General features: G+C 42.7%; 1 protein-coding gene across 1 annotated transcript; it reads right to left on the bottom strand.

Annotated features, from left to right (window-relative positions):
* On the bottom strand, positions 1–25,735 carry Syce3 (synaptonemal complex central element protein 3). The gene is made up of 3 exons (XM_028869321.2): positions 25,657–25,735; positions 7,843–7,951; positions 1–274 (listed from the first exon to the last, which is right to left on the bottom strand). The coding sequence occupies exons 2-3, from the start codon at positions 7,949–7,951 to the stop codon at positions 117–119; spliced, it is 267 nt and encodes an 88-aa protein (XP_028725154.1). The 5' UTR covers positions 25,657–25,735; the 3' UTR covers positions 1–116.
* Between the last annotated feature and the right edge of the window lie 774 nt (positions 25,736–26,509).

Raw genomic sequence — 26,509 nt, 5'->3', positions numbered from 1 at the left:
TTGGTTTTGCTTGAAAATAAGTTTATTGAGAAACAAGTACTGTGTACACAGCTACACATCTGGGCCGCCTGGCCCACGCCCCTGGCCTCTGCACTCAGGCTGGTGACAGTGGTGGCTCACTGCTTGCGTTTGGTCTCGGTGAGTAGCTCTTGCCAGTTCTTCTCCATCTCCTCTTTGCAGTTGAGGAAGGCATCCTCCAGCCGGCGCATGGACTCTGCTAGTGTGGGGTTGGTACGCATGACCACCATGTCGTAGGCCATCCAGGTTGCCTGCACTACAACAACCAAAGAGGCCCAGTCAGGTGACAGGTGCTGAAGCTCTGGGGGGCCATGTACTCAGCTTTAGGGCCAGACCCTGGGGGACACCGAGTATCCCAAGAAGAGAAGGCTTATAGGGTGCTATAAACTCCCTATAAAACTTTCTACAATAGCAATATGGCACCTCCTAATATTCTAAAAGTCTTAACTTCTCAGTACTTAAGCCTATGACAGCAACAAGCTGAAGGCTGATCTGATATGGAATGGGAGGAAAATTAGAGCAAAACTGGACCCTTACCTGTATGTATGTAGTTCTTAGCTAATGGTTTGCATGGTAACTCTTAGGAAGTCATGATTTTTACCCACGCTTACATGCTCAAAGTAATCCAACCATTTCTAGACCCCCAAGACGCAAATGATGTCTTTTCTCATGCTCAGTGACCTGAGGCACCTTTCTACCTGTCCTGACACCAGGAAGACATGGGACAGGCCTTCTCCTGGGAAGGTCAGGTTGCTTCCCTGTTAGGCATCCCTGGCACTCCCCACCACACAGAGAAGCATCTCTGCTCTTTCTCAGTACAACTGGAGGACAGCTGGGCCTCTTAGGTGAGCACTCTTGTGCAGACTCAGTGGAAGTATGCGCAGAACCCATTCTGCAGCAGCCACTTCCGGTGCAGCTCTTCCCTCTAGAACTGCACAGAACATGGCCTGCCCCTCTGCCCAGCTGAGCGCAGCAGACATCTCCCGCTGAAATTCCTCCACTGCGGTAAAGAGTAGTGGATACTTTGGGAAATGAGATCTTCAAGGAAATTACTAATGCGATTATAGGAAGATGGTTAGTGCTAGGTGTGCATGTGTACATATATGCAAGCAACATCACCACAGACTCGAAGTAGTGGAGAGAAGCATATGTTTAGTTATGGAAAAATTACTTACAGGGGCTCAACAGGTCCTACAACTCTATTACTAGCATAAGGAGTTTTAATTTTTAAATTAGAAGTGGCACTTGGGATACTTCTTACAATGTAGAGCCCTGGCCCATTCCGCAATGCAGAGTTTTTGTCTAGCAGTCTGTGGATCATTCTAGCATGAAGGGTCTGCAGATCACCCTTTCCAAATGCATGTCAGCTGATGACATATGGATCTGGAAGCCAGAGCAGGGTCTGCTTCCCTTCTCTCTGCCTGCTAGCTATGGGACCTTAAACAAGGGAGCAAATTTGCTAACTCAGTCTCCTCATTCACAAAATAGAGACTATCTATTAGCTGCCAGTGAGAACCAAACATATGCTACACGAACCACTTAGCACAGGTTATGGACTGAATGTATGCATCCCTCTACATTTATGGACTGAAATATGGTCCTGTGTTAATGGTATTGGTGATGGGCCTCCGGGATGGTAGAGCCCTCATGGCTCATGGGCTTGGTGTCTTTATAAGAGGACCGCAGCACTTGCAGTTGGCCGTGTGAGGACACAGTGAGAAGGTGGATGACCGTACAAACATGGACGAGACTTCTCACCAGATAACTCGCTGGCACCTTGACCTTGGATTTCCAAGACTCAAGGACCAACCGTGAGAAATAAATGTTTATTTTTAAAGCTACCTTGTTTGTGGCCATTTGTTGTTATAGCATCCCCAGATGATCGGTCAGAAATTAGTACCAACAAGGAGACTATTTCTATAACAAACACCTGAAAGTATGGGAGCAGCTTTGGTGGTGGGGAGAGGTGGCTAGAGGTGTTTTGGTTTTGTTTGTTTAATAATCTTTAGTGGGCATTGGTGTTTTGCCTGCATGTCTATCTGTGTGAGGATGCCAGACTTCCTGGAGCTGGAGTTACAGACAGTTGTGAGCTGCCATGCGGGTGCTGAGAATTGAACCCAGGTCCTCTGGAAGAGCAGCCAGTGATCTTAACCGCTGAGCCATATCTCCAGCCCAATGGCTAGAGTTTTGAAGCATATAGAAGTACATGATAGAGCACTGCCATGAAGGGAGTTTTGAAAGTGATTCTGGTTCAGGAAGAAAAGAGGAATTTGGAGAGAAACTGTCTTCAGAGAGAATGTATGTAACCCTGGACAGGATGCTAAAGCCATTCTGATGAGCACTCAGATGGAAATGGGGAATACGTTATTGGGAAGAATAAGTGACCCTTGTCATAGGTGTCAAGAACTTGGCTGGATTGTGTTCATACTCAATATTTTGTGGAATGTAGAATTGTAAGCAATGAAACTGTATACCCAGATGAGGAGAACTGCTTAAAATTAGAAACTTTTACTATAAAACAAATAATTTAGGTACTCAGGACAAAAGCTTAAGATAGGAAAGATGATAACATCAGGGGATAAAAGTAGCTCAAAGAAATGAATCTCATACAGTACCCAGAGCACCCAGAATTTGAACTCCTCTGAGCTTCCTAGACCAAAGTAGTGAAAGAAAAAACTTCTTTTATAAGGCCCAGTGCCCATAAAAGAGATACAAATACACTCTTGAAAACACCTCTGTTCTGGAGCTCTCTGTCTTAGTCACCTCCATTGCTCTGAGAAGACATCATGACCAAAGCAGCTTTTAAGGAAGCATTTAATTGAGGGCTCGCTTACAGTGTCAGAGGGTGAGTCCATGACCATCATGGCTGGGAGTATGGCAGCAGGCAGGCAGGCATGGTGATGGAGAAGTAGCTGAGAGCTCACATCTGATCCACAAGTTGCAGAGAGAGAGAGAGAGAGAGAGAGAGAGAGAGAGAGAGAGAGAGAGAGAGAGAGACTGGGCCTGGCATGTTGATTGGGCCAACAAGGCCACACCTCCAAATCCTTCCCAAATACTTCCATTAACCAGGGACCAAGTATTCAAACTTATGAGCCCATGGGGGACATTGTCATTCAAACCACCACACCCTCCATAGCATGCACAAAGCCTTGGTTTGATTCCCAACATGGGAAGAATAAAAACTTTCATAATAAAAAAAATCAACAAAAACAAACAAAATGAAACAAGAACTCCATCCTAAGAGAAAAATTCCCAAGGAGGTTCCTCTGTGAAGAGTATTTGGGGGCTGGAGAGATAGTTCGGTGGTTAAGGGCATTGCTTTTCCAGAGGACACGGATTTGATTCCCAGCACCCACATGACCATTCACAACTGTCTATAATTCCAGTCCCAGTTTCTGATGCTCTTTTCTGGCCTCGCTGAACATTGCAAAGACAATTCAGGATGTACATGTAGACAGGCAAACAACCATACACATGAAATAACTATATTTACAATGAAAGTTAAGGAAAAGAGTATTTTGCTGCTGTAGAATATTAGTTAAAGATGTCTTACATTTGTTATGCTATGGAACATTTATTTAATGACGCAAAGATGTTTTGTATTCTTTTATGTTGCATTTGTTCAACTCTGCGAATCTGTGTTACTTTGCCTGTCTAAAGCATCTGATTAGTCTATAAAGAGCTGAATGGCCAATAGCAAGGCAGAAGAAAGGATAGGCAGAGCTGGCAGGCAGAGATAATAAATAGGAGGAAAAATTTTGGGAGAGAGGATCAAGACGCAAGAAAAGGAGGAGGACATCAAGGGTCAGTTACCCAGCTACATAGCAAGTCATGGAGTAAGAAGTAAAAAAAAAAAAAAAAAAAAAAAAAAAAAAAAAAAAAAAAAAAAAAAAAGGTATACAGAAATAGAGAAAGATAAAAGCCCAGAGGCAACAAATGGATGGGATTTTTTTGTTTTTGTTTTTCGAGATAGGGTTTCTAGTTTTGGTGCCTGTCTTGGATCTCACTCTGTAGACCAGGCTAGCCTAGAACTCCCAGAGATTCATCTGCCTCTGCCTCCCGAGTGCTGGGATTAAAGACGTGCACCACCACCGTCCGGCCCTGGATGGGATAATTTAAGTTAAGAAAAGCCGGGTAGAAATAAGCCAACCTAAGGCCAGGCATTCATAAGAGTAAACCTCCGTGTATGATTTATTTGGGAGCTGGGTGGCGGGCCCTCCAAAGAGTAAGAGGCAAAGAACAAAACAAACAAACAAAAAACAAAAACCCAACAACATTCTGCAACTGCCAATAACTTTGACAACATCTGTATTTTAAATACAAGGAGGCCCCTTCATGCCTTTGGTTAGTTAGAATCACTGATAAAGGTTAGCTGGCAATATGGCTCAAAGCACTGTTAGGAAGGAGAAATCACCCAGACAGCAAGGCACTCTGTTATTTGCATAGCCCTTTGTCTTCAGATCCAAGGGAAATATTTTAGAATATATAGAATAGGAAGAACTAACCAGAAGATTCTCCAGAAATACATCGATCCTGTTTTGCTTTGTAAAGGTAGCATCTCATGTAGTTCAGGCTGGCCTCAACCTTGCTATGTAGCTGAGGATGACCTTGAACTCCTGTTGCTCTTGCCTCTACCTCCCAAGTGCTAGGGTTACAGGAGTGTGTCATCACATTCCACTTCAGAATCTGTCTCTTGAGGTTCGATTCATTTACTATTTCCTGATTGCCTCCGTGCGGTCATTTGTGGACGCAGCGCTCTCACTATATACAGGGATACAGCGGACACAGCTGTGTTCCCCAAGAGTCCATGGTGAGTTGCAGTGGGAGAAGAGAGAGAATCAGCATGTGAGGCATAAGAGATTGTGAAACATGCTGGGAAGGAAGTAGACAGCAGATGCTGTCACAGAGAAGTGGCAGGCAAATGGAGAGGCCACACAGAGAAGCCTCCTGCTCAGGGGCAGACTAGTTGCCTACTATTCCCAAGGCTGTAGCACCACCACCATCAGAAGGAAGGAAGGAAAGAAAAGGAAGAGAAAGAAAGGGAAACAAAATCTCCTGTCAACAGCTAGCTGAGCATGGAGATGGATTTTCCAGTACCCAGTCAAGTGTTCAGAGACTGAAGCCATGGTTGATACTGTGACTGTGGTCTCAGGAGAAACATAGCCAGAAACAGCCAGCTCTGCTGAGTTCAGATTTATTACCCACTAAAGTTGGGCCATAATAAATGCCTTTGGTGTCCAGCGTCTTGGATTGGTTATGCAGCAATAAACAGCAGATACTGATTTGGGTGTCGAGAATGTGATGCTTCCAGAGCAAAACCCTAAACCGTTGGGGGTAGTTTTGGAAAAGGATGGTGAGTAGGAAAGCTGTGACGATTTTGAAGAGAGAACTAGCAAAAGTTTAGAGTTCCTTAAGTGCACTGATTCCAGAATCGACAGTAAGGTCGGGAGAATCTTACTGAAAACTGAAGGAGCGGGGAGCTTTGTTAGGTGGGGCAGATGATTAAGCAACATCATCACAAGAATAATTTAGGAGGCAAAAAAAGTAACTAATGAGCTGTTTATTAGGGTTTAGCTACATTTTTTTCTTTTTTCTTGGGGTGAAAAGAGGTAGAGCTGGTGCTAGGGATAAACCCAGGGCATTGCACACATGGTGATCACATTCTACCACCGAGGTGCCTCATGCGTAAATGGGGATGATAATGGTATATATCCCCCCTAACGCTGTTAAAAGAAGTAGATGAGATAATGTATTTAGAGCATGGAAAAGACACCAGTGTGGTCTATAATAAACACAAGCTGTTATTATCACCACCAATAACGCACAAGGGTACTAAACAACAGACCCCTGCAACCTTCCTGGGGTCTAGTATTAGTTAGAAAATCAAGTGGCAAAATATCCATTTCTTCTTTTATTTATTTATTTATTTATTTATTTATTTATTTATTTATTTATTTATTTTTGCCTGCTTGCATGTCTGTGAGGGTATCCGACCCCCTGGAAATGGAGTTACAGGCAGTTGTGAGCTGCTATGTGGGTGCTGGAAATTGAACCCGGTTCTTCTGGAAGAGCAGGCAGTGCTCTTAACCACTGAGCCATCTCTCCAGCCCCCAAATATCCATTCCTAATAGGATATTTCTAACAAAACCACAGAAGTACATGCATAGAAAAATATGTAGAAGCCAGGCCTTTGATACCAGACCTCAGGAGGCAGAAGCAGGCAGATCTTTGTGAGTTCGAGGCCAGGCTGTTCTACAGTGAATCCAGGACAACCAAAGCTATGTAGAGAAATCCTGTCTCAAACAAACAAAAAACAAAAGAAAGAAAAATAAAAAAGACAAAAATCTAGAAAATATTGCAAAACTGAGACCTTAATGAATACTTGAATAACTTTAGCATCACCCCTCTCAAATGAGAATACACTGTCTCGAAAAACTATAATAATAATAATAATAATAATAATAATAATAATAATAATAATAAAATTTTTCCAGCCAGGTGTGGTGGAATCCCAGTACATGGCAGGCTGAAGCAGGAGGATTACTAGGAATTAAGAGTCCAGTTTAGCCGGGCGGTGGTGGCTCACGCCTTTAATCCCAGCACTCAGGAGGCAGAGGCAGGCGGATCTTTGTGAGTTCAAGGCCAGTCTGGTCTATAGAGTGAGATCCAGGAAAGGTGCAAAGCTACACAGAGAAACCTTGTCTCGAAAAAACAAAACAAACAAACAAACAAACAAAAAAAAAGAGTCCAGCTTGAGCTACACAGCAAGCTCCAGGCCAGTCTGAGCTAAAGAGTGAAATTTCTCCAACAAACTCAAACAAACAAAACATCACTGTCCCATACTAATGTGTGGGTTTGAAGGAGCTTGGAACATAGCATTTACTTCACATATGAAGCTGGGTTCAACCCCCAGCCCTGGAAAACAACAATCTAATGAATACCATAATATTCAGGTTTAACACAAATCCAAACAGAATATTAAGTAAATGAATCTGTTACTGCCCACAAGATCAAACACAGGAGGAAAGCCCAGAGCCAGAAAATATGAAAAAGGTCTGAGGAGAGGGAACTTCCTGAATGGTAATGATGTTGATGATAACAACATCAACAGCTGTGTAACACGTACTCTTTTAAAACCTGACATATAACAATGTAGCTAAGCTATCTTATAAGATATAAGAACTTCATGGTGGCCTGGTGTGGTGACACATGCCTTTAATACCATGGTGGCCCACAACCATCTGTAATGAGATCTGGTGCTCTCTTCTGACCTCCAAGCATACATGCAGGCAGAACACTGTATACATAATAAACAAATAAATAAATCTTAAAAAAATAACAATACAATATTCCTTCCCAAGAATGAAGAAATGGACCCGGCCTGTCGATGCTGTAGTCCAGTGCTGCGCCTGCCGTTTACAGTAGTGTGCTAGTCTTACAGGATCATTCCAAACCTTCCCACTTAAACGATTCACAGGCTGTTCAATTTCTGCTCACTAGTGCAATAATGACCCACGCTTGCCTTTTGGTGCGAACCTGAGTTAGTACTTAGTGCTGTGCCAATTACATGCCTCTATTTCTACCCTCAAGAAGGAAACAGTCCAGTGGTAGAAGTTAGATGTAATCACACGAAAGATACAGTAATTCAGAGTCAATCGTTGTAACTGTCAAATTTGGTGTTGCAAGAGTTACAAGCTATAAAAGTTGGAAGGATGTTAGGGAAGCCCTTGTCAGAGAAAGCACTTCATATAGGTTGGTAATTTCAGGGAACAATGAAGCCATTGGAAAGAAGGGGAAGGAATCTTGTTTGGGAAGACATCCTACCTGAGATTTTTTCCATCTCTTCCAAAAGCTTTTCCAGGTCCTTATTCAAGTCGGACAGCATTTTCAGCATGTTATCATAGTTTCTTTCCCCAGGATCAGAATCAGCCATCTAGGCAGTGAACAAAAAGAGGCTGCATGGGACATATTGGCATTTTAGTTTCCACCCCACATGTAGCTCACAGATGAGCAATCCTTGAACAACTATGTCCCTCTCTGCCAAAGTTGGACACCACCACTTATGCCCCAGAGGTACTGTGAAGGTTAGGTGAAAATGTATGGGAAGGGTCCACACAGACTATTTCACATGCATATTGTTCTTTTCTTTCTTTGATCCTTGCTATGTGTCATAGTTAGCTTCAGTTGTCAAGTTGACACATCTGGGAAGATGGAATCTCAACTGAGGAATTGCCTCAATTGGATTGTTCTGTGGGCATGCCTGTGGGAAATTTTCTTTCTTTCTTTTTTTAAGATTGATAGGTGATTTTAATTTAATATTATTTTTAAAGTTTCATCTATTTTTTATTTTTTATGTGTATGGCGTTTTGCCTGCCTGTACATCTGCGTACCTTGTGTATGCAGCACCTAAGAAGGCCAGAAGAGGGCATCAGATCCCCTAGAACTGGAGTTAGTCTATTATAAGCTGCTTTGTGGGTTCTGGATATTGAATCCAAGTGCTCTTAACTGTTGAGCCATCTCTCCAGTCCCAAAGATTTATTTTTATTATTTTTAAAGTGTGTGTGTGTGTGGGTATGTGCCCAAGAGTGCAGGTGCCCATGGAGTCCAGAAGAGTGCACTGAATACCCTGTTACTGGCATTATGAATAGTTGTTAGCCACTATGAGGCTGGTGGGAACTGTGCAAGGACATCAAGGTCATGTGCAAGGTCATCAAGTGCTGAGCCATCTCTCCAACCCCCACTGGGGCATTTTGTAATTGCTAATTTATATAGGAGGGCCTAGTCCACTGTGGGTGGTGACACTCCTGCTGTGGAATATCCCTTTTGCACACTATGAATATGTATTACTCTCATTGGTTTAATAAAGAGCCAAATGGCCAATAGCTAGGCAGGAAGAAGTTAAGTGGGAGAGCTAGACTGAGAGGATGCTGGGAAGAAGGGCAGAGTCATGAGGAGTTGCCAGCCAGATACAGAGGAAGCAGGAGATGAACATGCTGTGCTGAAGAAAGGTACTGCCATGTGGTAGAGTGTAGATAAGAAATATGGGTTAATTTAACTTGTAAGAGCTGGTTAGTTACAAGCCTAAGCTATCAGCCGAGTATTTATAATCAATGAGAAGTCTCTGTGTGGTTATTTAGGAGCTGGCTGACAGGACAGAAAACCCTGCCTACACACCCCTAAGCAGGTGACCCTGAGCTATATAGAAAAGATAGTTAAGCAAGGCAGTAAGCAGCATTCATTCACGATCTGTGCCTCAGTTCTTGCCTCCAGGTTTCTGTGTAAACTCCTGCTCTGGCTTCCTTTGGTTATGGACTGTAATTTGTAAGATGAAATAAACCTTTTCCTCCCCAAGTTGCTTTTGGTCAGTGTTTGATCACAGCAACAGAGAAGGCAAACTAATACACCATGCTAATCTCTCTTCAACAAAGCTGAGAACTGAGATGATTACAGCAGAAGATATCTATCTTTACTGGTCATGGGGGGGAAATCTTTGCTATTATGGTGATGTGAGAGTGAATTTATTTTCACAAAAATATATTAAGAATCAATGAAAATGCAAGCTTTGTGATGATGTGTTAAGAAAATATATTCTCTGAACCTAAAAGAAATCTCTAATGTGATAAGAGAGTCATAGACCATATGAAAAAACAAAATGGGACAGATACCCAAGTAAACACAAAATATTATTAATATAATATAGATATACAGCCATGGAGCCTAGGTTAGATTACTTTTATTTTTAAATTTTGAGATAGGTTTTCATATATCCCAGACTGGCTTCAAATTTGATATATAGCCTAACATGACCTTAAAAAAACCTGACCCTCGCACCTGTGTGGCCTGGGCAGGTATCTCCATGACGGGTAAGGTGACCTGCTGATGTCCCAGGCAACCCAAGTCAGAAGCTCATTTTTTAATAAAAGGGGGACCTATAGGGCCCTGGCCTGCGTTTTGGGTAACTGTTGCCTTGCTTGCAGCTCTTGACCTTGATATCCTCCCTATGCTAATTCCCTGCCAAGTTCCACCCTCCTGAATGCTTAAGGGAAGTTCCTTGTCTGTGTATCCTGAATAATGGGCGTTAACAGCTTAGATGCAAGATTGTAACCTCCGGGGTTCTCCCATTGTGCTGTAAGCCTGTATTTAAGGCCTCCTCCCTCCTTCAATAAATGACATTCGGCATTTAAAATTAAAATATATATATAATTGAATGAATACCACAAATGTGATTAATATCATGAGTGTAATTAATGAATATCATGGGTGTAATTTAAAAAATAGAAATTAAAAAAATATATGTGAAAAAAAAAGAACAACCTGGTGAAAAGAAAAAAAAATTATCACACTTTGGAGAATTATCTCATTTAATTGCTACAATAACCAGCTAGTGGAATAAATCACATTGTTGTCTTCATCACATGTGAGAAAAACTAAAGTGGTCAGAAACTCGAAGCAATTTTCCCAAGGACAAACAGCAATGGTAGTGTTAAAGCTTGAACCAAAATCCTGAACTTGTAACATGAAAAAAAAAATATGTTAAATACACATATAGGTAATGTGTGATGCATGCATGTGATACTTCCATTTGTGCAAATATTTATATATTTTAATAAACTGTCAAAATTATACATGAAAAAAAAATCTGACCCTCTTGTTTCTACCTCCTGTGTGCTGGGATTATAGGTATTCACCACCTGGCTTTATGTCATGGTAGGGATAGAACCTAGGACTTTGTACATGCTAGACAAGCACTCTACCAACTGAACTTAAACTCCAGCCCACAGTTAGCTTAATTCTAAAATATGAAATGATTCAGAAAATTTCAGACTATCAGCATAACATTCCAGAAGAATTCTACTAGGTACTTGAGGCGGTGTTCTAGAAAAACCACATACAAACTCTGGATTTGAACTTTCTGGGTTCAAATCTTGATACTTCCATATATGAGGACTTATCTTTGCATCAATATTGTGCTGTAAATTATAATAAGCAATTGGTAATCATAGCTATATAAAGTGTAGTAGGGTTTTTTGTAAGGATTAAACATATATTGGTCAATATAGAAACTATCATAATAAGCACTTAATAAAAAACATTACTTAGAATACTAAAGTATAATTAAACCACTCCAGATTTTCTGACTTTTAGTTCTCCCTACATTAATTCATTTGAGCATATTTGATCCTCATCTATTTATCTATAAGGCTCTGGGCTAGGTAAGATACTAGAAAGATAGAATATAAGGTTATCCGATCTGCCAGGGAAGCAGCAGACTAATCTGTGGTGATTTCCCTTTACAGCAGGCAGGGAAAAAACCATCCACGAGCAGACGAGAATGACTTTGCTCAGCCTGATTTTATGGTAACTGGTGCTGGACCAGGACTTCTAGAGTCTGTCCAGATCATTTTACTTTAGCCATATTTAAGCACAGCACAATTTTGATAAAAGTATTCAGATAACAATTAACTCAGTCCCAAGTGCCCAACAATTTAAGACATGGTTACACTGAGATTCCTTACAAGGTACATCTGGCTTCTTTCACAAAAATGGGTGCTGTTGACCCAGAATTAGTGCCCAAGACTTGGGGTCTAGGGAGTTTCACTGAGGTAAATGTAATGTCTGAGGGTGTCAGGACTGGTCTGGCCTTATATGTTATCTACACTGCACTTAGGCTATTGTAAAGCTCTAGTAACCTCACTCATAAGAGCGGGTTTTATGGTCTAAAGGCAATGCTCAAGATTTAGGGCAAAAGGTTTTGGATAATTGAAAACATAAATTCTGGGAGAAAAGGTAGAGCCTGTCTCATTAGACAGCAAAGGATCACCAGGTTGTAACATGACATCAATCCTAGAGTTCCAGGAAGAACGGCTTCATACCTCAGTCTGTGGAAGAGGTAAGCTGTGGTTAAACGTTCCTGGCTTCTCCAGTGCTGATCTGTGTGCATGAGGCTCTTTGTTCTCTACACTTATTAATACGAAAGAATGATCCAGATGGCCATAAGCAGAGAAGGATGGTCCCCACTGTGGTGGGTTATTCTCACTGTACGTGTGGATATGTAGGAAAAGCCTTCCCGACCCTTTCTGCAGTTAGGCCTCCCCACCCTGTTCTGCACCGCTCCTCAATGGCACCTCTCAGCTGGTTTCATGACTGTGGAGTCTACCTCCTCAAATGGACTCTGAGCATCAGAGGGCTGGGGCTGTGTTTCCAATGGGCCATTCCTAGTTTTAGTTCAGGTAGAAAAAAGGCAAGTGCTCAATACATGTTGACCGACTAGAGGAAGGGATGAAGGACTGCCAGAGGTCCGACTCTCCCTTCTGCCATCCTCAGACGGTTAAAGGCAAGTGTTTTGTTTTGTTTTGAAAGATACGGTTTCATGTAACCCAGTCTGGCCTTAAACTTGTTATGTAGACAACCTTGAACTCCTGATCCTCCTGCCTCCAATTTCGAAGTGCTGGGATTACAGGTTTAGGCCACCAGACCAGGATAAGGGTGAAATTCTGGGGGTGGAGCAGAAGGCCTCTGACAGGCATGAGGCAGATTTGAGGCACAGGGCCTTTTGGGATCTGAAATGTGTCACTTCTAGAATATGGGGCCATTCCTTATTGGAAAATCCATCTTTTATGTTGGCCTGTTTTATTTTTATTTATTTATTTATTTTTTTGAGACAGGGTTCCTCTGTGTAACAGCCCTGGCTGTCCTGGAACTCTTTGTAGACCAGTCTGGCCTCAAATTCACAAAGATCTGCATGCTTCTGCCTCCTGTGCGCTGGGATTAAAGGCACACACCACCACACCCAGCTTGTTGCCCTGTTCTCCTAAGAGTTTTCTAGGAACAGGTGAGATTCATGGTAGTGGGCTGAACGTGGGACGCCATCTTTGAACCTTTAATGTATGGTTACTCCATGTTTCATAGCCAGGCCTTGCTGTGAGATGTTCTGTATGTCCTGTGAGAGCCCGTTCTTGGGTTCCTCGTGGCTTTACCCAGCAGGTCCGCATAGAGGATGATTAGGACCACAAGCCTGAGTGCAGGTGTCTGAGATGGTCTGCACTTGGCTGTGCTGGGGGAGGGTCTGTATGTCAAGTTGTTCTGATTGGTCAATAAATAAAATCTGATTGGCCGTGGCTAGGCAAGAAGTATAGGCGGGACTAACAGAGAAGAGAAATAAAAAAACAGGAAGGCAGAAGGAGTCACTGCCAGCTGCTACCCTGACAAGCAGCATGTGAAGATGCCGGTAAGCCACGAGCCGCGTGGCAGGGTATAGATTTATGGAAATGGATTAATTTAAGATATTAGAACAGTTAGCAAGAAGCCTGCCATGGCCATACAGTTTGTAACCAATATAAGTCTCTGTGTTTACTTGGTTGGGTCTGAGCAGCTGTGGGACTGGCGGGTGACAAAGATTTGTCCTGACTGTGGGCAAGGCAGGAAAACTCTAGCTACAAGGCCTCACACATTGACCTATCTCTTCACATTCTTGGGATCTGATATCTTTCTCTGCCCAGTGCAGAGCAGGAAGCTTCTCCACAATAGTACTGATCTTTCTCAGTTACAGCTGATTTTTTAGCACCAGCCTGAATATCATCTTGCTTTGAAATTTCCTCTGCTGAATAAACTTGTCAATTACCTTTAAATTCAACTTCACTCAGGATCTCAAGACATGAGAAGAATGATTATCCACATGAATGGTCATTATCCTAGTTCCTAATAGAGTTCATTCCCATCTGAAACCTCTGAGCTGGCCCTCCACTGCCTTCATTTTTCTTAGTATTCTTTTTTTTTTTCCAAGCACAACACTGGCCCATTTAGCTCTGCTTAAACCATTCAATAGCTTTTCTAGCCCAAAGTACCAAACAGTTCTATATCCTTTGCACAAAAAGCAATTCCAGGACAGGTGAGATGGCTTTGCTGGTAAGGGTGCTTTCTGCCAAGCCTGACAACCTGAGTTCAATTCCTGGAAATCCACACTGTGAAAATGACTCTCAAAATTGTTCTCTGTTCTCCACATGCTCTCTCTCTCTCTCTCTCTCTCTCTCTCTCTCTCTCTCTCTCTCTCTCTCTCACACACACACACACACACACACACACACACACACACACACACACACACATACACACACACCCCAGAGTAAATGTGTCAAAAAAGAAAAAACCCTCTACAGGCGTAAAAGCTACATGGTCAGGCTCATCACAGCCACAACCCCACTCTGTGCTACCTTCTGTCCTAGTTTTGTTTCCCATTGCTCTGACAAAATGCCCTGACAGAGGCCACTTGAAGGGAAAGGGGTGTATTCAGCTTACACTTGCAGGTTACAGTCTACCACTGTGAGAAAGTCAAGGTCGGAACTTGAAACACTGAGTCATGGCCACAGGTAAGAGTAGAGAAAAAGAATGAATGCACACATGCTAACTAATGCTTGGTTGACTTTCTCCACTCTTACAGAGAGGACCCAAACATAGGGAATGGTCCCACCCACAGTGCTTCCCACTTCAATCGATAGAGTCCAGATAATCTCCCACAGACTGTTCACAGGCCAGCCTGATCTAGATACTCCTTGTAGAGAAAAGGTAGCAGAATCATTGAATCTAGGGTAAAAACATTAGCATGAAACAATTGTTTTCACTGTAGGGTAAACTTCAGAATAAATAGTTGTTTCCTAGAAGTACTTAGACCTTGAAGAAATCACTGTCGAAAACAGTCGTTGTTTTCTGTTATCTATAGAGTTGTTTTTCTGAAGGCACTTTACAGCCTTTGCAGCAAGACAGTCCTGGCGCACCTGGAGCGACTTGCATTATTGAGTGCTGCAAACAGTACACAATAAAGACTAAAGTTGCAGGGATGCGATGTTTTCCTTCACAAAATATATAGATTAGATTAGGGGCTTTGGTATGAGGAACTTGATCTACCCAAAAAACAACTTTTGTGAAACCATCAATAAATACGCCTTTGCATGGCTGTTCTTCAAAACTGTTCCTCTCTGCTGCCACAGAGCTTGAATTGCGTCTTGGAGTGACTCACTCTTTTTGATTGTCCCCTGTAACACAGAACATTGACACTTGTCAGTGGGCTTCTTCCCAGGTGATTCTAGAGTGTGTCAATAATTAAAACTAACCATCACAAACACAAGTTTATTATGCTTACTATGCATCTAAATGGGTACACTGATTAGGAAGCTAGATAAGTGAATTCTGCAAGGTGAGCTAGAGATAGAAATGTGAATGCTATCCACATAGAGATGATATTTAAAGACAAAGATTAGATTACTAAGGGAGAGGATGCAGATGCAAAGAGGCCTAGCACCAAAGACTGGGGAAATAATGTGAAGGAACCATCCAGATACTAAAGATAAATAACCTGAGAAGTAGAAGAGTAGGGCAGTCATGTTCTGGAAGTCCAGTGCACTCTAACCATTATTCTCCCATCATGAGGAATTTTACTGAATTGAAAAGGAAGCTCTAAAAAGTACAAGAGAAGGAATCCCCCAGAATTGTAGAGGATAATGTGTTTTGTTAGTATGTGTCTTAGTTAGGGTTTTCTATTGCTGTGAAAAGACACCATGACCATGGCATCTCTTTATAAAGGAAAACATTTAAGTGTAGTAGCTTGCTTACAGTTCAGAGATTTGGTCCATTATCATCATGGCGGGACACAAGGCAGCATGCAGGCAGACATGGTGCTGGAGAAGGAGCTGAGAGTTCTTACGTCTTGACTCATAGGCAACAGGAAGTGGTCTGAGACACTGGGTGTGGCTTGAGCATATATGACACCTCAAAGCCCACCTCCACAGTGACACCCTTCCTCCAACAAGGCCACGCCTCCTAACAGTGCCACTCCCTTTGGGGCCATTTTTCTTTCAAACCACCGTGTGTGAGCAATTTACAACCCTGAGAAAATAGGACATTAAGATGGAAATGTTTACAAGGATAAAAACAATGATTATGAATATTCATCAATTTGGATTTTGATATAAAAGAGAATATATGTGTTAGAGTAATATATCAATTTTACTATTCTACTTTAAGATGTGTAATTGATTACAGATTGTAATTTTTAGCCAAAGTTTCTGTACAGTTTGGGACATTTAAGAGAACACAGGCTTCACTGTAAGTCTGATATGATATTTATAAGAATTACTTAAGAGAATGGGGTTTGGTGGTATATGCTATAATCTCAGCACTTGAGAGGCACAGGCAAGAGGATCATCATGAGTTTTAAGGGAGCCTGAGCTACATATTGAAACTCTGTCAGAGAACCACACACATGCACCAAATCAAAACTAAAAACCAAACAAACAAAAGACCCTAACTATTTAAGAAATCATGAAGGTTTTATTAAGACAATTCAGGCACTTAAAGAGATAGAATATATTAAGATTATAATTAGATGAGTTTAATTTTGTAAATGGAACAACAACAAAGGTCTTAAAAATGATTACTTAGAATATGACTTATAAACTAATAACTCAAAGGGAGGTATCATCTTCCTGGCACTGGGGTTTTTGTTGCATGTAGCTCCTGTGGGGCAGTATTATTCAACTGTGTAGGGTAATTCCATTTTAAATATATATATATATATATATATATATATATATATATATATATATATATTAAAGATATGGGTTTTTTGTTGTTGTTTTCTTTTTTTTCTTTTTTTTTTTTTTAAGATTTATTTATTTAGTATACAGCATGTATGACTGCAGGTCAGAAGAGGGCACCAGATCTCATTATAGATGGTTGTGAGCTGATAGATATATGTGGTTGCTGGGAATTGAACTCAGGACCTCTGGAAGAGCAGTCAGTGCTCTTAACCTCTGAGCCATCTCTCCAGCCTCATTTTAAACATATTTTTAAGTAAGCTTATAAAACAATAGGTTTCGCTGGACAGTGGGCGCACTGCGAGATCCAGGACAGGCACCAAAACTACACAGAGAAACCCTGTCTCGAAAAACCAAAAATAAATAAATAAATAAAACCAGTAGGTTTCCCAGTGGCTTTTCCAAACATTCTTAGTGTTACTTATTCCTCCTTCCTCTCCCTTTGCATTACCTTCCCTCCCTGCTTCCCATTTACTCTCTCTCTTCTTCCTTCCTAGCATCTGTTGTTTACTACACCTCTCTCTAGAGCTCTTCTCACCCATCCCACCCCCTCAACGGTTCCTTTTTGCTCTTCTGGTTGGTTACGCCAAGTTACACACTCAAACCTAAAGATTCAAGTCTAGGAGACCCCTCCAAAAAACAATATAGGTTATTGCTATTGTCCTTGTTTGATTGCTGAAGACACCATAAAAATCTGTCAGAGTACTTGAAGAAATGAAACTGGTATCTGGGAGCATCTTCCTCAAAGGTTAGCTCTCATAATGTAAGCTGCCAAAGGAGAAAGGCCATCAACAATTCTACCCCTTGTAAAGTCTGAGTACCACAACTACTGGACTGGCAAGATATCCCCAATGGTGCAACAGAGGCATTTGTATCCTGGGGTTAACCAAAAGTCTGCTTAATTCAGGAGAACTCATGCCTGGAACTATAAACCTAGCCAAGAACCCACGGCTGAAGAGGTCATAGACCCTAGAGGATAATCTGCTACTAGCATACTGCTAAATAGTATGGGTTACAGCTACCTTCTAAATACTTATTCTCACATTCACAGATAAGTGCAGCTCTCACTCTTCTTTGAAGATGCTTCTTTTTGTAGCAGATGGAGGCTATTACAGAGATCCACAAATGGTCAAAATATAGACTAAGTGACCATGGGGTGCTCAGCCCCAAGTGGGACATCTGTAGTAGAACTCCTACACCTAAGCTTCAAGGAATATCGCAGAAGAGGAGGTGGAAAGATTCTAAGAGCCTGAGGACCAGGATGACTGCTGCAAGACAGTGTCTTCTGGACATTATAGGGATGTCATAACCATAAACATTTAACAATATGATTGTCTGATGCAAATGCTATACCAATCGACATGCCAACGTGGATGGAGGAAACTGTGACATGGCTGCACCCCAGAGGAAGAGCTAGAGGCAGTCAATGGCTGATGAGGGAGGAAGAACCATTTTCTTCAGAGACAAGTACCCAACTCTGAGTGGTTGACTTTAAATACATGCACATATGGGCAGCACTAATTAGACTCAGGAGGTACACAGACAGACAGACAGACAGACAGACATATATATCACATATATATTATATATGCATATGTAGTGTAATAGTTATAGAAGTAGTAAAATTGAGAGAGGTGGTGGTGGTATACAGGAAGAACTGGAGGGGGAAAATCATGCAAGTACAGTGCACTTATGCATACAATTCTCAAAATTTTAGGAATTTGTACACTAAATAAGATAAAATTGGATTTAAAATTTTTAACGAAATGTCAATTATTTATCGATTTTTTTCTTTGCTGGTTTTTGAGACAAGGTCTCATGCAGCTCAGGCTGGCCCCAGACTTGCTTTGTAACTGAAGATGATCTTGAACTCCTGATGCTCCTTCCTCTTCTTTCAAGTACTAGGATTATAGGTATGTACCACTATCCTTGGCATAGATGTTCATGTAAGAAGTTGAAGTATCCAGGCATGGTGGCACATGCTTGTAATCCAGCACTTGGGAGTTAGAGGGAGAAGGGTCAAGAATTTAAGGTTATCTCATCCTCAGCTACATAATGCCAGCCTAAGCTACATGACATCCTGTTGCAAACAAATAAAACCCAAACAGTGGCTACTCTGGAAATCAGTGTAGAAAGTTCTCAAAAAGCTAAAAAGAAACCTACCATACAGCCAGCTATACCACTGCTGGGCATATGCCCAAAGCTCTTGACATCCTACTGCATAGGACACCTGCTTAGTTGCATTCAGTGCCATTCTATTTACACTATCTAGGATCTAGGAAACACCCTAAATATCCTTCAACTGGTGGATGGATAATGAAAATGTGCTACATATACACACAATGGAACATTATTCAGCTGCAAAATGAAATTAGAAAATTTGCAGATAAATGAATGGAACTAGAAAAGATTATACTGAGTGAGATGATCCAGACTCAGAAAGACCACATTTTCTCTTATTTGTGGATGCTAGATTTGAATCTTCAGAGATGAGTGTCTTTAATGTTCTATTGCTGTGAAGAGACACCATGATTAAGGCAACTCTTATAAAAGAAATCATGCTTCCCAAGGGTAGTAGAGTCCAAGACCTTCATGGCAGGAAACAGATACACATGGCACTGGAGCAGTAGCTAAGAGCATTATATCTATATTAGCAAGCAGCAGGTAGAAAAGAGAGATTGGGCTTCTGGTAGCTGGTAGCCCTGTCAGAAGAACAGCAGGTGGCAACTGAAGTTCAGGTGTCAGCCCACCAGAACAAAAACTCTCTGATGGGCATGTGTTGCTTAAGCAAGGCTTGGGAGAATACAGACTCTAGAATGTATTTTGCTTCTGTTGTGTCCCTGCATGCTTGCTGCTACAATGTATATGGTGTGGGGAGTCCCCCACTACCTGTATTGTAGTGTATTTATCTCATGAAAACATCTCTATCTAATGGGCATTTATATCTGTGGATTGTCAAAAAGATGACTCCTCCTCAAGCTGTATAATTTTGATGAATAAAAATGAATACAAGGATTTTGCTACATAGTCAAGGCCCATAAATCCCCCTAGAAGCTGCTTCTGATCACAGCTCAAATTAATGATAAACTAGGAGCCAGAATGGCTTGAATTCCTTTAATTTTATGGCTGAGCACCACAAACTGATATAAAGCTTCAAAAGAGCTTTAGATTAGACCAGATGCCTTGCTAGTGGGTTTTTAGATAAACATTCCCTATCTTAGTTCACAAGGACATACTCAGCAGTCTGGCTAGGTCGTAAATACAAAACAGCCCAATTATTGCTAGCTGGAAAATGATTAATTCCCATTTCTGACCTCAATTTGTGAAAATATATTCTGACTGGTCAAGGATATAAGAAATGATTTGACTCTGTAGCCCCAAAAGAGGGCTACAGATGTTCTTGGATAATCAGGAACTATACACGGGACAAAAAGTGCATTTTAAGATTTTAGTGTTATTATGCCACAGCATCTTGGAAAGTACAGACTTGAGCTGATGCTAAAAGACAAAACAGTTTATCTCAGGAAGGCTGGCTTGGGCCTCAATTAGAGGATATATGGCCTCCTTGCCTGGAGATTCAGAACTCACCAGTTACTCTCTAATTGCAGAGAGTTCAAAATGTTTACATAGTCATGATTTCTATAATCATTCACTTAATTATGGAATGTGGCCTTTGTGTGACTCTGGGATTGCCTGAAAATGTTTTTGTTGAGATATATAAGCTGTAAAAAGACTTGAGAGGATGGAGCAATGAGAAAGAACCATATGAGAGAACACCATGATGAGAACACCATGAGAGAATAAAAAAATGAAACCATCAAGAGAATGTGTGTGAGTGTTTTCATTCCCTAAAACCCCTCAGATAGAAAAGTCCTAGCCTTGCCAATGCCGTGGATTCCTTGCAATCCCTGTGCTGTCCTGGAGGCTGGCACTTCAGACTGTAATCCTGGGCCAGCAATGCACTTTTGAAACCTCAAAGCCCAACCCCAGTAACACACCTCCTCCAACAAGGCCACACCCCCTAGTCCTCCCTAGACAGTTTCAATAGTTGGGGACCAAGCATTCAAACTTATGACCTATGGGGCCATTCTTATTCTAACCACAGTGAGTATATGATCTGAATAGCTACAGGTACCAGAAAATTATGAAGGAAAGATGGTAGCTAGGTGTGGTGGCACACACCTTTAGCCCAGCACTGAGGAAGAAGAGGCAGGTGGATCTGTATGAGTTCAAGGCCATCCTGGCCTACACAGGAAGTTACAGGCCAGCAAAGGCTACATAGTAAGGTGCTGTTTCAAAAAAAAAAAAAAAAATGGAGTCTACTGGGCAGTGGTGGCGCACGCCTTTAATCCCAACACTTGGGAGGCAGAGGCAGGCAGATCTCTGTGAGTTCAAAGCCAGCCTGGTCTACAGATCGAGTTCTAGGACAGGCTCCAAAGCTGCACAGAGAAACCCTTTCTCAAAAAAACAAAAAACAAAAAAAAGAGTCTATGGGGAACAGGAGAGGTGAATAGTAGGACACAGTTGCTGTGAAGGGGGAAATGGGAAAAATAGGTGGAAAGTCTTACCTAGGGAGGGGACATGGGGGAACACAGAGGGAGAGAGGCAAATAGCACTTAGGATATTTGAAATGCCATAGGGAGTTGTGTTTACTTAAAATTACATATAATGTAATTATATATAATTACATATATGTTTATATGTAATTGTATGTGTATGTATATAGTTCAGTTGAAGTTACACCAAGTGGGGTGACAACACTCCTTCCACCCCCAAAAAAAACCCCATAGACTATCATCTATTAGAAAGCCCTTTGCCATGCCAGGCAGTGATGGCGCACACCTTTAATCCCAGCACTCAGGAGGCAGCGGCAGGTGGATCTCTGTGAGTTCAAGGCCAGTCTAGTCTACAGAGCAAGTTCCAGGATGGCCAGGACTATTATACAGAGAAACCCTGTCTTGAAAAACAAAACAAAACAAAACAAAAAACAAACAAACAAACAAAAGCCCTTTGCCAGGGATAGGTAACTTTCTTTTGCGTTTTTGGTCAGGGCAATTCAAGAGACCCCCAAAACAATATAGACTGCAGCTGATGCCCTTAGTACCTTACAGAAAAAGAAGGCAAGATCCTTTTGCTTATGACACCACCCACTTTGGACACTGGACTTGGAAGAACCAATTCGGATATGACCTGGAAGTCTCATCCCTGAGGACTAACTCTCAAAGAACTGGAAGGAGCCATGCAAACTGCCAAGGGAAAAAAAAGCAATCATTGGTCCTATCCAGCTGTAATGCCTATGAACTCATAATAACTGGCACAACAAGATATTAAAAAAGATGCAATGATGGTCCTTGTGACCAACAGCCACCTAATTGGACTTAAGGCCCACTCAATAGAAGGGGCACTATAAAATTAGCCAATTACCTGTGGATAGTACAGCCATGGAAACTAGAGGGGAATCCACTACTTACCGCCACTTTCCTAAACCAGTAGAATTTCTAATTGCTTTCTAAATAGTTGTCCAGGCATTCAAATATATAAGCCTATGAAGTCCATTCTTATTCAAATCACCACATTCCACTCCCTGGCCCCCATTGATTGTAGCCATATCATAATGCATTCAAAATTCAACTTTAAAAGTCCTCGTCCATAATCTATCACAGTCTCAACACTGTTTAAAAGTCCAAAGTTCAGAGTCTCTTCTGAGATTCATGGCAGTCTCTTAACTGTAAGCCCCACATAAAATAAAACTCAAAAAGCAGATCACATACTCTCAACATACAATGGCATATATACAGAATGGTAATATACATTACCATTCCAAAAGGTAGGAAAGTGAACACATCAAGGAAATACTGGACCAAAGCCGAGAATGAAAACCAGCAGGGCAAACTCTAAATTCTGTATTTCCATGGTCTGATGTCAAAGTGCTCTTCAGCTTTGTTGACTGCAACACACTTCTCTCTCCTGGGCTGGTTCCTCACCCGGACTGCAGCTCTCCTTGGCAGGTCTGTCACCATTCTGGCATCTTCAACATCTTGGGGTCTCCAATACAATCCAGGTTTCACCTTCAGAGTTTCACACAATGGCCTCTTTAGGCCTCCATGCAGGGGCTCTCCTGACACAAGCCTAACCTCACTAACTTTCCTTAGCTGCAGAGGAAGTGTCCACAACCCCTTTTTTTGTATCCTTGACTCTAAAGCCAGAACGACTGTGGAAGCTGCCAAGTCCTGCTGCCTGCTGGGGCTGAACATGGCCCCCTCATTCAATTACAATTGCCTCAGCTTTCTGATGTTGATAGTTTCCTTTACTATTTTAGGTTTCCTTTCATTCTTTTTCACAAGTCGGAAGCTTAGCTGAGTGGGGGATTGCCCTGAAGTCACCACTCTCTTTATTCCATTTAGCATCAGGCTTTTCTTTAAATTTCTTATCTCCTTGAGCACTGGACTTGGCTCCAACAAAACATTTCCTGGTATTCCTTTTCTCCTCAAACTGTACATTTTATACTTTTCCTTGACCTGCTTGTTCCTTTTCATTGTAAATAGATCTACATAAGAACGATCACCAATAACCACATGAAACAGTCAATACTAGACTGTCTGGAAAGCTCCTCTGTCAATGCCATTAATCCAAAAACTGTTCAATTTAGCCTCAGATAGATTTTTCAGACAAGAGCAAAAAGCAGTCACATTCTTTGCCAAAATATCACAAGAAATGTCTCTAGGTGACTTACTAATATTCTTGCCCTCTGAAACTTTATGAGCTGGGCCATCATAATTTACATTGTTACATTGTTCTCAGCACCACTGTCTTCCACAATCCTATTAGTATGGCCCATTAAGGCCCATTTAAAAGCCTTCAACTGCTTTTCTTTCTTTTTTTTTATAATTTTATTTTAACTTTATTTAATGTGCATTGGTGTGAAGACATCAGATCCCAGGGAACTGGAATTACAGACAGTTGTTAGCTGCTGCCATGTGGGTACTGGGAATTGAACCTGGGTCCTCTGGAAGAGCAGCCAGTGCTCTTAACCACTGAGCCATCTCTCCAGCCCCTCAACTGCTTTTCTAATAGGAAGTCCCAAGTTCACATTCCACCAACAAGCAGCATGGCCAGGCCTGCCACAGCAACATCCACTCTCTGGTGCCAGCTTCTCTCTTAATCACTGTTCTAGTGTTGTGAAGAGATACCATGACCAAGGCAACTCTTATGAAGAGAGTGTTTTATTGGGGGCTTGCCTACAGTTCCAGAGGTTTAGTTCATTATCATTATAGTATAGAGCATGGTGGCATGCAGGCAGGTTCCGGAGCAGTAGCTGAGAGCAACATCCTGGCAGAGAGCGAGCCTAGGCCACACCTACTCCAACAGGGCTATAGTACCTCCTAATCCTTCTAATCCATCCAGAGTTCTACTCCCTGGCCACCAAGCATTCAAATACATTAGCCTCAGGAGGTGGGGGTGGGGAAATAGGGGGGCATTCTTATTCAAACCACCACAGGTGTGAGGAGAAGAAGCTGACAGGAAGTGTTTGTGGCAAGTAGGGTGAAGAGTGGGGTCTTTAACTGTAGATTTGAAGCTTAAGGGCAGGGGTTTTTGGATATAGAGTAAGGAGACTGAATGAAGAGTGTGGAGACTGAACCAGAGTCTTAGAGGGGCAAGGAGACTGAGGGAAGCAGGTAAGGATATGGGTTGAAGAAGCTGATAAAGGGAGATAAAGTGTGGAATGAGGATGTGAAGGGAGGCATCTAGGGTGTGGGTTGAGGAAGCTGAAAGGAGGTAAGAGTGTAGGGTGAGGAGATGAGGGGAGAGAGAAGGATGTGGGTACGGTTGGAGATGCTGGGGGGAGGATTATAAGAGTGTGGTGTTGTAGAGTATTTAACTATGTAAAGATGTGTTATATTTGTTTATGCTGTGGAATATTACTTTAACTGTGTAAAGTTGTGTTACATTTGTTTCTGCTGCCTTTGTTAATGATGTAAAGATGTGTTGCATGTGTTTTACCTTGCCTGCCTAAGGCAGCTGACTGGTCTAATAAAAAGCTGAACGGCCAATAGCTAGGCAGGAGAGGGATAGGTGGGGCTGGCGGGCAGAGAGAATAAATAGAAGGGAGCGAGAGAAGAAAGGAGGAGAGAACGAGGGAAATGCCTGGGACCAAAAGCAAGGCAACTGCCAGCCAGCCAGCCAGCCAGACATAAAGACAACAGGAAAGTAACCTATACAGAAAGAAAAGGTAAAAAAACAAACAAAAAACAAAACAGAACAAAACAAAACAAAAACCAGAGGGAAAAGGTAGATAAAAAGAAACAGGTTAATTGAAGTTAAAAGAGCTAGCCAGAAACGAGGCTAAGCTAGGCTGAGCATTCATAACTAATAAGTCACCGTGTTATGATTTGGGAGCTGGTGGGTGGCCCAAAAGAAAAAGCCTGGTACTGTGTGGAGTCGAGGGGACAAGAAGAGGCATCTGGGCTGTGGGGTGAAGCAGCTGAGGAGAGGTAAGGGTGTGGCTTGAAATGAGTGAGCAGAGGCGTCTGGGGTGTGGGATGAGGAGCCTGAGGGGAGGGAGGTACGGATGTGGGGTGAGGTGAGGGGCGGCATCTGGGGGGTGTGTGTGTGAAGAAGCTGAGGGGACATAAGGGACAGGGCTGAGGAAAGGAGCCACCTGGGGTGGGGACTGAGGAAGCCAAGGGGAGGGAAATAAAGATACGTGCGATGAGGGGAAGCATCTTCGGTGTGGGCTGAGGAAGCTGAGGGATAAAAGTGCGGGTGAGGAGATCAGGGGAGCCAGGTTTTGCTGAGGTGCCAGAGACTGAGGGGAGAGGTACTTGGAGTGTGGGAGGGGGAGACCGAAGGGTGGGATGCTGGGCTTTGGGTGAGGCTATGACGGAGAGCGGCTGGGCTTGGGGGTGTAGGAACTACGGTAAAAGGCGGCAGGTGAGGCGTGAGGGACGGAAGCAAGGGGCGAGCGACAGCGTTGAAGGTCTTCACATGAGGCGGGGAGGACGGCGGGGACCCAGCCCCAGAGTCCCCTGGGCGCGCAGGCCTCGCTCACCTCTGGCCGGGCCCGCGCTCTGCTCAGCTCCACGGCCCACGCGGCGGGAGAGGAAGGAGGGACTCCTGGCAACGACGCCCCGCCCCTTTCCGTTACTAGTCCCGCCCCCGGACCTGGGTTCTCACCCTCATTGGCTCGCTTTTTTCCCGAGGGCGGGACTTCTCGGTGGGCGGGGCCTGTTATCCTTGCTTGGTGATATAGGGACCTATTCTGTGGAGGCAAGACCACTACCGGGCAGACTTGGGCCTTACCGGCAGGGCCCCGTCTGATTACTGTTGTCCTGGTGTTCAGGACGTAAACATTTGTTCAGTGTCCAGTATTATGTGCGACAGACATTGTTGCACCTGCCTGACAGGGCAAGTCAATGCTTGGGGTTTTTGGAGGGTTGCGGGAGAAGAATGGGGATCGGATGAGGCAGGGGTATTACCGCACAGGCAGATGTGCCGAATTCCGGCCCAAGTCTGCCCGGCAGTGGTCTTGTCTCACAGACTAGGTCCCTATATCACTAGGCAAGGATAACAGGCAATAGAGCCACTCGGTACTTAATGCTCTACTTGGGGGTGGGGCTGGAGAGATGGTTCAGCGAGTAAGAGCACTTACTGCTCCTACAGAGGACCTGGATTTGGTTCCCAGCACAACCATTTTTGAGTCCAGTTCCAGAAGATCCAAAGCTACATTCTGATCTCCGAGGGCACCTTGGAGGCATGCACATGGTGAACGTACGGATATACAGGCAAACACTCCTAAATATAATAAATAAATCTTTAAAAAAAAAAACCCAAAAATTTCTAGTTGGAAGGAGGCTAACAGGCTAGTCCAAACCAACCCTGAGGATGGAACTCCTCCTGCTTGA

Source organism: Peromyscus leucopus, chromosome 20 (assembly GCF_004664715.2).
Source record: "Peromyscus leucopus breed LL Stock chromosome 20, UCI_PerLeu_2.1, whole genome shotgun sequence".
NCBI lineage: Eukaryota > Metazoa > Chordata > Mammalia > Rodentia > Cricetidae > Peromyscus > Peromyscus leucopus.
This window is presented reverse-complemented; position numbering and strand designations above follow the sequence as displayed.